Source organism: Epinephelus fuscoguttatus, linkage group LG3 (genome assembly GCF_011397635.1).
Source record: "Epinephelus fuscoguttatus linkage group LG3, E.fuscoguttatus.final_Chr_v1".
In the NCBI taxonomy this organism is placed as follows: domain Eukaryota; kingdom Metazoa; phylum Chordata; class Actinopteri; order Perciformes; family Serranidae; genus Epinephelus; species Epinephelus fuscoguttatus.
Genome location: NC_064754.1, coordinates 47,660,264 through 47,676,308, shown reverse-complemented (window position 1 = coordinate 47,676,308; position 16,045 = coordinate 47,660,264). Strand labels below are relative to the sequence as shown.

At 45.8% G+C, this 16,045-nt stretch overlaps 2 protein-coding genes across 2 annotated transcripts; both read right to left on the bottom strand.

Moving 5' to 3' along the window:
- Positions 1-4,001: 4,001 nt before the first annotated feature.
- On the bottom strand, positions 4,002-4,931 carry LOC125885641 (uncharacterized; the record flags this gene model as incomplete). The annotated part of the gene is made up of 1 exon (XM_049571311.1): positions 4,002-4,931. A coding segment is annotated over one exon (930 nt), but the record flags the coding sequence as incomplete, so codon positions are not given.
- Positions 4,932-4,933: 2 nt separating this feature from the next.
- Positions 4,934-6,298, bottom strand: LOC125885640 (uncharacterized; the record flags this gene model as incomplete). The annotated part of the gene is made up of 1 exon (XM_049571310.1): positions 4,934-6,298. A coding segment is annotated over exon 1 (1,365 nt), but the record flags the coding sequence as incomplete, so codon positions are not given.
- Positions 6,299-16,045: the final 9,747 nt, after the last annotated feature.

Here is a 16,045-nt window from a genome sequence, read left to right as displayed (position 1 = left end):
TTCAATAATAAACAATGAGTTGAACGTTGATTTCAAGCTTAAGTAGTACAACGAATTTCAGAATTGCGCGAGTGCGACCAGAGAGCGGGCGGCAGTGTTTGATGCAGGAAACTCGCAATGGACTTGGAAATCAGTTTTGGAGAGGGGGGGAGACTGTTCCCGGCTGGGTAGTGCGTCTGCGCTCATCTAGAGCATCGTACCTTGATGAAGTGAAAGGAATAAAGATAAAGATAATGATAACCCTTTTACTTTTATTATTATTATTATCTTATTATGCCAACTGAAGAATTAAATTTGTTTATTTGGGTGTTTTAGCTCTTTTCTCTGGAGCGGAAACTGACACAAATGAGCTCATTAATCAATGAGGGGGAAAACAACATGATTCCACGATTAGTCGGCTAAAAAAAAAATGTGTCCAATCAGATTCGACTATGAAAATTCTTGGTCGGGGACACCCCTAATTTCAAGTCAGTGGTGATGTAATAACAAAAGTAATCAGTTATTTGGTTTTGAAGTAATTGTAATATTATTACTGAAATTTTATTAGTAATTAGTTATACTACTCATTACTGGAAAAAGTAATAACATTACAGCCCAACACTGATGAGGATTGGTGTGACAGTGGGAATGTGGGGTGCTGTCCTGTTCCTGCTGTGGATCACTGCTGTAGGCCATGCAGAGGCGGCTGCAGAGCGACACTGCCTATGTTCAGGAGGAGTAACCATGCGCCCGTTTTGAGGAGGTTGGGATGTGTGGACAATTAAATAAGCCCAAAACCATGGATTACCAGAACCATCGGCAAATATGGACAAATGACCTATGGCTAAGCCACGCCCCCCTCCACTCACTAGGACAAAATATCAACATTCAGTGACTGGGTGCTGTGGCAGGTGTCATAGTACATGGCATTTCGCAGGAGGCAATTGATGATTTTTGGGGACATAATGATCAGATGTCATTGAGAAGTAACCAAAAGGGCCTAAACTGTGCATTGGAGGGATATATTCATCATTTTATTGTTGAGAAGCTCGATGAAAAGCTTAAATTACAAGCCAAAATTTACAGGTCCCAGTGTAAGCGTGATAAATCGCATCTCATTGCCGTTGCAATCAAAGTCAACAAGATAGAGGATCAACATTATTCCACTGAAGTTAAGGTTTTGGGCTCAGAATATGAGAAAAGGATAACGGCCTTTTTACCGTCTTTACCAAGAGTGTCTCTCCGTTAGTTTGGTGCTACAGTATTTACATTGAATCATTCAGCATAACGTTTGTCAACCTTTGTTATCTCTGCGATTACAGATAAGTTAATGAAGCTAAGCTCCAGAAGTTAACGTTAGTTAAACTAGAGCCCTTTGGACAACAGCTAACAATGATGTACGATCACCAAAGTACAAAAACTAGAACAAAATAGGCTAATGAACTCCCAGCAAACAAGGTGACATGATGGGAGCTAACGTCAGGCTAACTTTAGCTAACGTTAGCTAGAGATGTTAAAGATAACTTTATATTTCTTTCCAGCAAAGTGACAATATGTTGCCTCAAACACAATGTTGACTTACTTCAGAACAGATGTAGACATCATTGTTAATCTTATTCACGTTGAGTTGATGTTGTGGTCTACCGCACAACTTTATCCAAAGGAGACACTTTTCTTGGCTGAGATGTGGTTTAGGAAAGAGTAAAAAATACACCCCTTGTCACCCAGCCTCTCAGGATACCTTGTGTCGGAGTTGTATGTACCCCATGCACACCGTTTGACCATTTTTAAACTTCAAATCTCTGAAAAAGCTCATAAAACCAAACAAAACTGACTTTCTGTAATGCATTTCAATGGACGTCCAGGCAGAGAATGTCTGAGTGTGCTGGAATGGCTATACTCACTGTGATTGGCTCATCATGTTTTAGGGCGGGGCTTAGCCATAGGTCAATTATAAACTGATTGACTGAGATATGCCAGATTAAAACAATTTGAGTTTTCCTTAAAAAATGACAATAATTTGATTACAGATACTTTTGGTCCAGGGAGTCACATTAGCTTCCACGTGTGAGGCATGGCCTGGGCTGACCCAGGGTTTTTGATAGACTGTGATGTCTAATGCAAACATATCACAGGGAGAGTATACAGGACGAGATGTCACACTGTAAATATGTTGGGATCTGGCATTGGTGTGGAAAGAACCACACACTGCAGAGTGATGCAGGAGATTTGTTTTCCTATTTTCCCTCTGCTCAGTGCTGACAATACAGTTATAGACAGAATAGGCACAGTACCTGTGGTATCTCAGAAGTGAACTGTGCCTTAGTTACCGTTTGTCTTGGTGATATTGTATCTGCAAGCTCCGCTGTCTTCCCTACAATTTCCCCCTGTCTCTATCTCCATCTCTATCTCTTTCTCTTGTTCTGTCACTCCTCCCTCCACTTCTTCTTCCTTTTGTCTCATTTTCACCGTATCATTTTGGTCTCTCTCATCAATTGTTTCTCTTGCTCTCTCTCCAGCTGCCAATTCTCTCGTCTGCCTCACTCGCTGGAAGGGCGAGTGTGTGTTTCACCAGTCTACTGTGTGTCTGGTACTTTCCAATTAGCTCGTATACTTGCTTCTGGCTGTGTAGGAGATAAGATGGAGCTGATACCACCGGGCTACTGTTATCTCCGTTTTCCTCCTGTCACACACAAACAGACATATACCTTCGCACATGCACCAACGCAGCCTCATGAAGCACACATACATGGAATATGCCAGGGTACAAGCTCCCTGGCACTACAGATACATTGGACAGATAGATACAGTAGGCTTACAAAGGGTGGACAAGAGTTGTAATGAATGCATCAGGGACTGTCACACGTTGTCAACTCGCTGTGGAAAAAGTAAGCGTGTGTCAGTTTTGTGTGTGTCCACAAATAGCTTTCCTTCTTTTTTTGTGCACGTGTGTAACACGAATGTGTTGAGAGTGTGTGTATGTTTGGATGTTTGCTGGTGGCAGGGTGGTGGGACTGTGTGATGACCCTGTGACCTGCGCAGACTGTTGAATAATAAAAGGCTATTCAGACACTCACAGCATGGAAGGAGCAGCCAGAGAGTGAGGGGAGGAGGGGGTGTTAGGGCAGACATGACTGGCTTTGTGGGAGGTAAGGGACTCTCATTACTTCTCTCAGGCCTCTCTCACTATCCCGCTATTCTCGAAGTTTCCTTTGTCCTTCCCTCTAAGTCCATCTCCTTCTCTCTGTCTCTCTCCAGACCCGTTGCTTTCTTTGAGTTGATCCGTTGTTGTCAGCTCAAGCTTAATTTTCTCCATGGTCCCTATTTCACTAGCAAGGACCACACCACAACGATATGCAGTTTAAAGGTTTAATAAGGATGTGATGTCAGAAAATGGTTATGAATGGGGTGGTGATGAATGGGGGAGTGCAGATTGGCAGGTGAATGAACGGGATGGAGATGACATCATCGGAGGGTCGGACTGGGTGAGGTGTAGATGTGGGTGGAGAGACTCAGTGTGGGGGTTCCGTCTCGTGTTCTGATGAGCCCGTGCAGTTAGGAAGCCCCCCAGTCGATGCCTAGAATGAGATGAGGAGAGGTACACAGCAGATTGACAAGAGAGAGGAACAGAAGGGGAGGGAGGGTGGGTTCGAGAGATCTGAGAGGCCTGTGGTAGAGCTGTGCTGGTATATATGTTAGTCAGGTGATTAGAGGAGTGGTTGAGGCGTGGTCCTGCTCCTGAACTTAAGTTAAACAATTAACTCCATTTCACTAGCAAGGACCACACCACAACGATATGCACTTTAAAGGTTTAATAAGGATGTGATGTCAGAAAATGGTTATGAATGGGGTGGTGATGAATGGGGGAGTGCAGATTGGCAGGTGAATGAACGGGATGGAGATGACGTCATCGGAGGGTCGGACTGGGTGAGGTGTAGATGTGGGCGGAGGGACTCAGTGTGGGGGTTCCGTCTCGTGTTCTGATGAGCCCGTGCAGTTAGGAAGCCCCCAAAAGAGTCTGATTAAGTGAGGCTTAGTCTGTTGTGTGCTAGACGGAGATCATTGAGGTTATTGTGGATGTAGGTTTGATATGCTTGTGAAGACCAGCGGCCGAGGACCTGAATGACTTGGTCTGAAATACCTGATCTGGCGGCTGAGGAGGCGGCGCCGATGCGGAACGAATGGCAAGAGTAATGATCTGATGAAATTCCGGAGAGACGGAGGATGTTATGGAAGTGTTTCTGGAACCAGAAACGGGTGGCCATCCTCCCTGTTTCGGTGAGGAAGAGGGGATCTTGTGGTGAAGCGTGGGCGGAATACCGGGTGTGGATGTATCTGGTCAATGGCTCGTGCGGACTGAGAAAGGAGTTGAGGCGGAAGATGTAGATGGGAAAGGTTACTCCTAACTGATCAGTTTTACTGCTGCGGAGCGTGAATATGAGCGAGTCTGAAGTGTGGGTGGTGATGTCGGATAGACTGGGATGACGGGAAGGATTGTAGACAGATGAGGTTGGAGCGAATTCAGAGCACCTCAGGAATCCGAAGAAGGCAAGTAGAAACATTGATTCCAGTGTTAAGTCGACTGTGAGGGAGATGTAACCGGAGCGCAGAGTGTGTATACAGCGGCAGAGCAGAGTGACGTGAGCATGCGAGATTGATTGACAAGGGAGGCCGGTGGATAATTTATGGAATAAATTGATGCCAGCTAGATATGTCTGTATGCTGGAGGCCCGGATTTTTGTTACGGTATGACAGTGTGTGATGAAGTTGCACATGGACAAGGCGTCCAGAGAGGGAAACGGTAGATGATAAGTAGTGTGGTAATTCTTGAAAGAATTCCAGCCGGTGAGGTAAGCAGATAGCGTGCTTGGTGCTAAACTGTTAAGGATGGTTTCTTGGGAGGTGTGAGTGAGATTTGCCAGATTAGGATTTAGCTGAATATGGTCGCTGAAAACAGTGGGATTGGTGTGGGATGGACATCCAAGTCTGGAGCCAAGCATCTGAATTTCTGGAAAGAGAAGCGGGAGAGTGAGTCAGCAATGGCGTAGTGGTGACCGGGAATGTGAGATGCACGGAGGATGAATTGATGCTGAGCGGAGATGAGAGTGAGTCTGCGAGTGAATGGCATGATGGCTGGGGAACGGGAACGGCCTTTATTGATTATATCTACTACTGCTGTGTTGTCAGAGTGGATATTGATGCATTTTTTTGACCATTCGTGCCCCCAGATTAGAGTGGTGATGATCACGGGGTACAGCTCGTACAGAGCAAACGAGGGAGAGCGTGACTCTGTGTCGAGGGACTCGAACTCGGAGGGCCAAGCGGCAGCAAACCACCTCCCCCCATAATACCCGCCGAAACCTACGGAGGGAGCCGCGTCCGTGTAGAGTTGAATGTCCTCGGGATGGGTGATGAAGTCGTCATAGAAGAATGAGATGCCGTTCCAGGATGACAGAAATTGCTGCCACATGCGCATTTCTGTTTTACAAGTGTCGTCCAGAACCATGTGGTCGTGGAGAGAGGGAATGGATGCAGCTTTGGTCAGCAGTTGAGAAAGAAAAGATTTTGCCTGTGGAATTATGCGGATGGCGTAATTGAGGTGCCCGAGGAGAGCGAGCAGCTGGCGTTTGGTGCACCTGTCTGTCAGAAGATAATTAGACAAGAGCAGCGAGATGCGCTGCACTTTATCCAAGGGCAGTGAAGCCTGGAATGACATTGAGTCCAGAGTGATGCCCAGAAACTCAATGGATGTGCCAGGTCCTGAAGTTTTTTCTTTGGACAGAGGGACACCGAGGTCGGAAAATGCAGACGTAAGTGTAGTGAGACCGTGGCGAGGAGGTGAGGACGGGGGAGTCACGACAAGAAAATCGTCAAGGAGATGAAGGACGTAGGGGAGCCTGTAATTTTTGGAGAGGATCCAGCATAGAGCCTCGGATAAGGAGTCAAAGATTTTGGGACTGCTCTTGCAGCCGAAATTGAGACGCACGGAGAAGTAGTAAGCCCCCTTCCAGCAGACACCGAAATAACACCAGAAGTTGGGGTGAATGGGCAAGACCTTGAATGCGCTCGTGATATCAGCCTTAGACAGCCATGCTCCGTGTCCCGCCAGACGAATCAGTGCCATGGCGTGGTCAATGATGGCGTACTGCATGGAGAAATCTGGGCTAGGAATAAGGCTGTTGATGCTTGGGATGTCGGAGCCGTGTGGGGACGACAGGTCAATGATCAGCCTCTTTTTCCCCGAGTATTTGCGTGTGGCGACACCGATGGGACTGATATGGAATACGGGGAAAGGAGGATGATCGAAAGGGCCTATCATAAATCCCTCAGTGACCTCTTTAGCCAGATAACGTGTCAACAGTGTGGGGCTCAGTGAGAGCGGATTGAAGATTGTGACATGTGTGGGAAAAATTAGGAAGCACCTCCATGCCGGGGTGAAAACCGTGAGTGAAGCCAGAGATGAGAAAATCGACAAAATGCCTATCAGGGTGATCACTGAGAGCAGCAGCGAGTGCACGTACCTTGATGGGCGTGCCGAGGTGACGTTCTAGTCATGCTGCTGTGTTGGTGGGATTGTGGGGGCAGGTGGTCCTGGCGTGAGCGCCCCCGCAGAAGGAGCAGACGTGCAGGAGACGGCAGCCGGACGAGTTGCAACCCCACTGATTGAAATTATTGCACACCATCCTGCCGCCCTGATAGAGGATCGGCCGTCCTCGCTTGTCGACGCCCTTTGGCACCGGCACGTTGACAGTGGGACGTGCGTCCTTAGCTCTGGGGATGACAGGAGGGGGGGGTGCAGCGGAAGACAGACGGTCGAAGATCGGAGCATTGCGTGGGGTGGTGGGGCGGGAGTGCGGTGGAGGAGCCCTGATAGTGCATGCAGACGCCGGGTGAGAAGGGGCGCCACATAAGTCGCAGGAGAGGGAGGAACGAGCTGCGAAAATGCGGCAGTATATTTCTGAATCGAGGGCCCCCCAGTATGTCCCCTGGTTTAGCTGCTGCAACCGGCCGGCTGCTTGTGTGGCAAAGTGGACATGGTAGGTGTAAAATCCCGTCCCCCCGAAATGCAAAGCCATGTCCAACACGATGGACAGATAGTCGTCCAGCTCTGATTGACGGTGAGGAAAAGCAGAGCAGATGACATCGCGAAAAAGGGAGAAAGCGAGAGCAAACTCGACAGGAGTCAAGTCTTTGGACCTGGTTGGCATTGATTGCTTTAATAGAACTGGACCGAGGACAGTCTGCAGTTCCCTGGGTTGACTACTGTCGAAAAAAGATGGCTGAATGAGCTGGGCTAGGTCTACATAATTACCGGACAGTATTTGCTGGCGCAGTGAGTGCGAGACGGGTGAGGGGCGGTGAATGGCAGAGGCCGGCGGAGCTGGTGGTGTGGCTGTGGCCAGAGTGTAGACGGCAGCAGAGGAAAAAACATTAGGGTGTTGGGGAAGGGAGGGGGAAGGGAGGGGGTAGGGAGGGGGTAGGGGAGGGGTAAGGAGAGACACGTCGGAAAGAGAGTGGAAGGCAGTGAAACACCCGCCGGAGGAGCCTGTTGTGCTGCGGAACGGGGCTCCTGGGCTGCGATGCCAGCTGGAACAGGATAGTTGGAAGGAAGGGTAGAGGAAAGGGATGTGGGGATGGAGGATGTGTGTGCACGGGGTGAGAGTGGAGGCCTGCGAGACAGGGAGGAGAAGAAGGCAGATATGGCGCGTGACATATCTGCGTTTGAGGGAGCAGGCACGGGGGTAATACGACCTGACCCCGCCTGGGAATGAATGAGGAAGCTGCTCGGCTGGAGTGGTGGAGCGCCATGGCGTCCTGCGGTGGCGCTGGCGGAGTAGGCCTCGGAGGGCGACCTGGAAGTGCGGCCGGCTTGGGAGAAGGAGCTGTGGCCTCGGGAGCCCGGACAGCAGCTGAATAGAGCTGGAACAGCCTGGACTTGTTGTCGCTGCGGTGGAAGGGGATGTTTTTTGCCCTCAGGAACCGCTGGAGCCGAGCGATGGTCCAATCCCTGATGTCGGGCTCTTGCTGTGGACATGGAGATGGTGGAGATGGCCGAGTTGAGCGTGACGGAGCCCCGCGGGAGCGGCAAGGTCGACTAGACGCTGCACCGCTTCGGGAAGGAGGAGGAGAAGACCGCCGCTGGCTCCCACGGTTGTGGACGCAGCGTAGATTTCCCACCCGCGAGGGAACGGAGGAGAGGAGGCCTGAGATCCACTAGGAGTTGGGGCGATCTCGTTGATCGAGCCCGACGGAGAACCACGGCGAGACGGAGGGATGTGGACCACAGAGCGCAGCCGGCTCCTCTGGGAGTTTCGGCTACTGGCAGACTGCTGAGACAGGGTCAGAGGATCACCTGGCTCGAACAGAGAGTCGTACAAGTCGTCGGAGTCTGATTCGGACAGGTTGACTTGCAACATGTGATCCATCGGTGAGTACGCACAAAAAACACACTTGCTGAGATAACCTATGTAGGGTCGCCAATGTTCGAGAGATCTGAGAGGCCTGTGGTAGAGCTGTGCTGGTATATATGTTAGTCAGGTGATTAGAGGAGTGGTTGAGGCGTGGTCCTGCTCCTGAACTTAAGTTAAACAATTAACTCCATTTATTTCATCCACCCACCTCTCCCTCTTATTTTTCATTCCTCTTTTCTCTTTGCATCACATATTCATCCCCCCCCCCCGCTTCCTTCCATCTAATCTACTTACTCCTAACAACCTCTCATGTCTTATTCCTTTATTCCCTGCCACTTTCCTCCGCCATCCTTCTTCTTTGCTCCTGCCACTTTCCTCCGCCATCCTTCTTCTTTGCTCCTCTCAATTATGTGTATTTCCTTCCTCCCTCCCTCTCAGCTCCTCCCTCTTCGTCTCATTAGTGATGCTGTCTACTAAGGGTTAGGGTTAGGAGGTGATTAGCCTGCCTCGGCTCTAATTAAAACAGAAAGGGAACTAAATGAGACCTGTGATTTGTGGGTTTCTGTGTGTGTGTGTGTGTGTGTGTGTGTGTGTGTGTACTTGTATTTATGTGCACTCCCCTATCTTTACACTTTGTGTGTGCAAGTCACAGTCGTCATGACAGAATGCTAAACCGTTGGCTGCTCTATTTTGATATAAAGCATTAACAATTATCTGGAGCTTCTGATAGGTGTCACAAATGTGAAAATGAAAATGGATTTCTCTGAGGGAGATGATTGTTTAAATTAAGTACAGTGGGAAAAGGAAATAAGCAAAGAGAAACCGAGGGAGAGGGAGGAGATGTGTGAACAGGAAGCATGTCAGCCAAACAAGTTGTATGTCTGTTTTCTGTTGTTAGAAGTCTAATTTATCCCTTTTAACCCTATTCTTTTCACACGTACTTTGAAATTAAGTGTGTGGGAGTTAAACTACTAAATAATCACAGACTGTTCAAAATTCACATTAAAATGTTTTGAGTTTAATAATATAATGTGTGGGAAATATATAAGACATAGAAGGAAACATCCCTGCATTGAGTATCTAAGGGGATGGAGCTCATCTGAAGTCTGCCATTCTTACTGACTAATCAAATTTCTTTCTTCTGTTTTCCCCCTAGTGTCATTGGTGCTGCAAAAAGCTAACATTTTGCCACATTTCTGTTCTCATTCAAATCCTGTGCTTGCATCACCACCAGCTAATCAAATGAGCTGCCATAAAAACACAATATATTTTAGCACACTATCAATTTGGATCTCTGACCTTCTTATATGTCCCTAACACTGTGTTTATGTTCATGACTTGTGTCTGAGTCCAAGTGCACCATGAGTCCATGAGTCTGGACACTTCATTCTTTTTCCAACTGCTGAAGGTGAGATTGTGATGCTCAGGCCACACTGCCCAGGTGTGTAGCATGTGACGGCTACCTTGCTGAACTTCTGCAACTCAATCATGGTGTGGTGTTCATGTCCAGGCCACACTGCCTGTGTGAGCAGTGCATGTGGGTCACGGAACCAGTTGAATTTTTTTTTCCTTTTTTTTTTTTTTTTCGGCACCCATGTTCACAAGTTTAAGCAGCCACACTGCCTGTCTGACCGCTGCTCATGTGTGCAGCATAGCCTGAGCATAAGCATGTGGTAATTACTAAAAGCACAGGTCTATTCAAAGTGGCATACTGTCATCAAAGTGGCCACATTACTGTGATCAATGCGCTACATCTGTTTGTAGCTGTACATCCTGTGAATATTTATCCCCGCTGCCTCATCTGTGTGCATGAGGAGACACATCAGCATGTGCTGTTTAGAGGACACTATTTAGTGGCACTGTATCTCGCCACTTAAGGGTGTTGTGTCTCTATCAGTGCTATTCATAACCGCAGCAGATAGACTACTGAAGAATCATTTGACGCGGGTGTGAATGCAGATTGTAACCTTTCCCATTACATTAAAAAGCCAGATGTTAGTGAGTGTTAGTGGGTCTTTTGAGCTGTGGAAAAGGAACTAATAAAAATCTGTTAACCAAAGAATTTTAATCCTATAATTTAATTTTGCTACTGTTGGCTGACTCAGACTGTTGAGGGCTAAAATGTATCAACTTTCGTTTGAGCTCTGGTTACAGTCAGTATGTTTACATGCACTCAGTAGTCGAGCTAAGCTCATAGCTTGGCTAATCAGTCAAGTTGGTTTTCTCGTCTTGTCTGTGTATACATGCAGAAGAGAAAATCAAATTTCTGACCAAGTACGTCTGACTCTGTGTCAGTGACTCTGTGGTGCTGTGTAATATAGTGCGTATCAAACTAGTTCCAGTTGACCCAAAGAGGAAACTAATGACGACTAGAGATGGCGGAGCATGAATGTAGTTTCCCCATCCATACAGAAGTGCGTCTTCTGCTTCTCGGTCGCCATGGAGTTTGTTTGTCTATTTTTCCAGAAGTTACTGCACTGCTTTATACTGAACTGCTGCTACATCATCTCCTTCTTCTTCCAGGTGAAAGCCTGCGAAAGAAAAAGTGGTGCACGCGCAGAACCGCATGTCCGACTCCAGTTGGACTAAGTGGATACATGCAGCAGTAGTTTGGTTTTCAATCGAATTATCTAGGTGTGTTAGTCGAGCTATTGATAGTCCAATTTCAGCTGAACTAAACTGTTTACATGCATTTAAAAGTCTGGTTTCAGTCAGACAAGGCCAATATTTTGGTTTTCTCAAGCTGCATGTAAACGTACTGACAATTCTAACAGCCATTATTTCTGACTGCTGTGTAGCTGGAAAACTTGGATAACGGAAAGAGCGTTGCGTTACTATGACAGCCTTCAACTACCTGCTTACTGCAGTGTTCACACCCAGGCCACACTGCCTGCGTGAGCAATGCTTTAGCATTGTGGAAACTGTTGTTTTTCTTTTTGGTGCCTGTGTTAACAAGTTAGAGCAGCCACACTACCCACCTGAGAAGCGCTGCTCATGCGGGGCAGCATGGCTGAGGCCTAAGCATGCTTAGCATGCTGTCATCAAAGTTGCCACATTACTATGATCAGAGTGCTACATCTGTTTTTACATCCTGTGAGTAATTATCCCAGCCACCTCATCTGTTTGCATGAGGAGACACATCGGCATGTGCTGTTTAGCTGCTGTGTGGACCAGATGAAATTTGCATTGATATGGCAAATCTATGTCATAATGGGATTTAAATGGCTAGAATCCATGAACATTATGAGATGAAAAAGGTAGGAGGGGAGATAAAGTGCCTATCTAATATTTCTAAATCCCTTCTTATTTATTTATGGGCAAGAAAAACATACAATATTATGATTAGAAATGATATTTTTCAAAGAACCTGTTGACCTTGTGAAATAACCAGCATGGGCTCCTCATTGCAAATGAATATACAAAACATCCTCTTTATGTATATACTATAGAACATACTATAGAGCATTTCCATCGACCAAAGCTGTCAAAGCCCACTTGACCTTCATCCCTTCTTTAGTGCAGCAGAATTCCTCATTATCTTTCAATGTCATTATATCAAATGTCTGTCTAACTACTGGGTTTGTTGAGGCTTGTTTCCAGTGGATCTGTATCTATGTGGTGCTGGGCAAAGGCAATGTTGCACTTTGTCAGCGATTAGACCTTTTCTCACCTCCGAGCAGAAACGCAGAGGGCCAGAGAGAGACCAGGAGCTCCCGATCTGACATCTGATCATATCAGGTCTGACTGAAATAGGGCATGAGGCTGACCCCGCTGTGGACACACAGATGTATGACCACACACACACACACACACACACACACACGCACACATGCGTGGGGTGCAGGCAGGTTTGCTTAGCTTATCTGAGCAACAAAACACAAACACTGAGTCTTTTTCTCAAGAGAGTAGAGACCAGGTTTGACTGAAAGTAGTGATTCCCAAACATTCTTAAACCACAGAGCCTTTTGTAGTAATTTTTGTTCCAAGGTACTTCTCCAATTCAGCAGTTTTAGGCTATGCTGCTGTGTAGAATTGCAAATAAACATTTTACTCAAACTAAACAATGGATACAAATTTCTTTTGAAATATAAAATCAGCCCAAATGTTAGGTTTGAACTGACTGGGCACCATTGCTTAATTTAACAGTTTTCCTGCGGATGAGGTGTTCAGGTGTGGGATGGCTAGCTGCCCCTAACAATTCGTTTTTTTCCACCAAAATTAGCATGTGTACGTGGGTTTTGTAAACATGAGTAAAACCACTAAAAATAGGCTATAGACTCCTTTCCCATTGCCAGTAGACCAGAGCTTTGTACACAGCATCATGGACAGGCCAGAAAACAGGTTAGTAAACAGTAGAAAGCAGCGTGGAGGCCTGTTAAACTTTATGGTGGATCCTTCTTGTTATATATCTCTTTCTTTCAAGCTTGGAGCAGACTAAAGCACTATTCGGACGGGATTAGTTTTACATGGGCACGTGGGGTAATGTCACTTTACCACAGGACGTTGGTAATATTAATGGCCGATTCGCACGGGATAAGAAATATCAGTAAAACTACCACAAGTGCAAGGGGTAAATCCATTCACGCACCGCCGTCCCCTCCTGCCGTCATGAGCGTATGATAGGACTGTCAAAAGCACCATGAAATTGAGTTCGAATATTTTCAAATTAATTTAGTAGAGTTCGAATAATATTAGAATTTATTATTATTATTATTATTATTATTATTATTATTATTAGTATTATTCATTTATTTATTTATTTTTACCAAAAAAAACACACAAAAAATAAGATGCTTATTGCTGACGCAATATGAACGTGACACTCGGATGAAAACACCCGTTATGACCTCACTATAGTGCCAGGTATGATCAACTTCTGTCTCGCTATCTGAGCAATGTTTGGATACTTCAGTGCGTAGTTTTCCACCACAAGGGTGGATCCTGGTCCGCTCATAGTGGTGTCTCATTCTGGGAACGTTTCATCTCTTCTTCAAAAAGGGTAAGCAGGGAGGCAGCAGGTGCAACACTCTCCCTGTATGTCTCCCCGAACAGATCACACATCGCAGACAGCGCAGTGGGTGGTGTTGGTGCAGCGTGCTCCTCCGTCGGCGCCTCTCCCTCCCACTGCGTCCCTCTCTGGCCCGGCTCGTGCACCAGCCATCTCCGCCCGAACGGGATTTGCCGTGATATACAACATTATTGATAGTATTAATTAATTATTAATGATATTCGAATTATCAAATTTAGGTTCGAACTTATAAAAAAATAAATATATTTGAATATATTTCTAACTTCGATTTTTGTTCGACAGCCCTAACACACATATTTACTGCTGGTCTATTCGCATGGGATTAGTATTACCTGAGGTAATTGTCCTGGACCCTTTTACAGAAGGTAAAAGTCGCGGTAATCTTTACTGACATCGTGCGGTAATGATTACTGACATGGCACATTCGGATGGGACTAAAATCTCTGGTAATTATTACTTTACCCCTCGTCCCTATGCAAAACTAATCCCGTCCGAATAGGGCTTAAGATAAATGTTTGATTGGGCGGAGATGGACAGTATTTAGTGGTGTCATGTCATAGCCAATAAATACCCGTAACCACTGCAGAGTCATCTGACCTGGGTGTGAATGCCAATTGTAACCTTTTCCATTACATTAAAAAGCCTGATGGTAGCGGGTGTTAGTGGGAGTTAGTGGGTTTTTTGTGCTGTGGAAAAGGAGCTAATGAAAATCTGTTGACCAAAGAATTTTCATCCTGTAATTTAGTTTCACTGCTGTTGGCTGTCTCAGCGTTACTATGACAACCAGCTACTGCTACATATATACATATATATATATATATATATATATATGTATATGTTAGGGCATTAACGACTTTTTTCAGGTCGACTTATCTGTCAATAAAGTCGAGTCGAGTTGACAAGTCATTTGATGACGTCATCACATTGACACAGCAGAGGAAACTGAAGTATCTCCACACATGTGATGTGTGTCTGTCAAGGCCCTAACATACTCGGGCGGAACGTACGCGGAACGGACTCTGCAGAGGTCCGCGCGGACTCAAAGCGGACGTCCGCAAGCCCTGTGCGCGCAAAGCTCAGATTTTATGACCACGCGGACTCCGCTCCATGCACCAGTGACTGCTCGGAATGTATTTTTCACATCGCGGGGATTTTACACGGACATTTTTACAGGAAACTACAACACGGAAGTGCACTGGACTATGAAAGCCCAAATGACTGCGGACATTCCTCGCGGAGTCTGCTCCGCTTATAGTACGCCGTCAAGGATAAAGTATCAGCGTAATCAGAAGCAGCGATTGCATTCCGTACACAAACACAAACAGAGACCCACCTGACCAGTGCTGCTAATGCAGGCAGCATGGCCGAGGCATAAGTGTGTGGTAATTACTAAAAGCACAAGTCTATTCAAAGTGGTGTGCTGTCATCAAAGTGTCCGCATTACTATGATCAGAGTGCTCTATCTGATTTTAACTGTACGTCCTATGAATAATTATCCCCGCTGCCTCATCTGTACACATCAGTATGTGCTGTTTAGCTGCTATGTGGACCTGACAAACTTTGCACTGATACGGCAAATCTATGTTGTAACTGTGTTGCAGCTGTGTGAGCTGTTGTCCCCAAAAGTGGAACTCCACCAATTTTACATTGTGGGGAGTACTACTACATTTGTGAAAACAGCTGCACAAAGCCTTTTGTGGCTCCAGAGGGAGCTGTGCAAAGTTAAATTACCTTAAGTGATGTCACTTGAGTCAGCGCCAGTTGAGTCTGAAGACTTAAAAATGAAGAAAAAAGAAGGAAAATCTGGATGTATGAAGTTAGAACAAAATAAAAAGAAGTGAGCTCACATCTCTGTAGCCCACTGTCTCTGCGTTAGAGTCTTGAAGCTACATCAGCTGCTGCTACTAACATAAGTCCACCAAATCTCTGACCAGATGTTGACTTGCATTGTGTGTGATTTAGGCACCATGTTTTGATAAGGAAGAAGAATGCATATATGATAACTCTGTGCAACTGCTTTGATACTTTTTGAATTACCAATTGTGGGTCTCAGAGTAGGTTTTTTTTTTTTTTTTTTAGTCCATAGCTTCCCAGTTCACATGATTAGACAAACGAACTAACCAATCAAGGCAGCAAGTAGATCAGCAGCTCCACTGTGCTGTGACATAAAATTAGTTTCTGTAAATGGAGTTTGGTGGCTTTGAAGAGGCTGATACACCGGCTTAAGTTCCTTGTCAGCAAGAGCTGTCTGACATCAAAGTGAAATGATAAAAATAATTTAAATACAGCACACACTTAAACTAATATTGATTTTCTTAGGTTTTCCTTTTTCAGGAGGCTAAGATACATTATGCTTCTGCCCCCGTCCAGAGCCACCAGACTCCTTTGACTGAAACAGTAATTTTACCTCACAGAATATAAGGAGTTGTTCGTCTACTGCTGCGTAGATTGGTTAGTTAGAATAGAATAGAATAGAATAGAAAGAACTTTATTTATCACAAAGGAAAATTCAGCTGTCATGCAGCTCATAAAAGACAAAAAACAAAATAAAATACATTAAAATAAGTGCGTAAATAGAGATTAAATTAAAATAAAATTGTCCATTACACAGTCCAGTTGTGAAAAT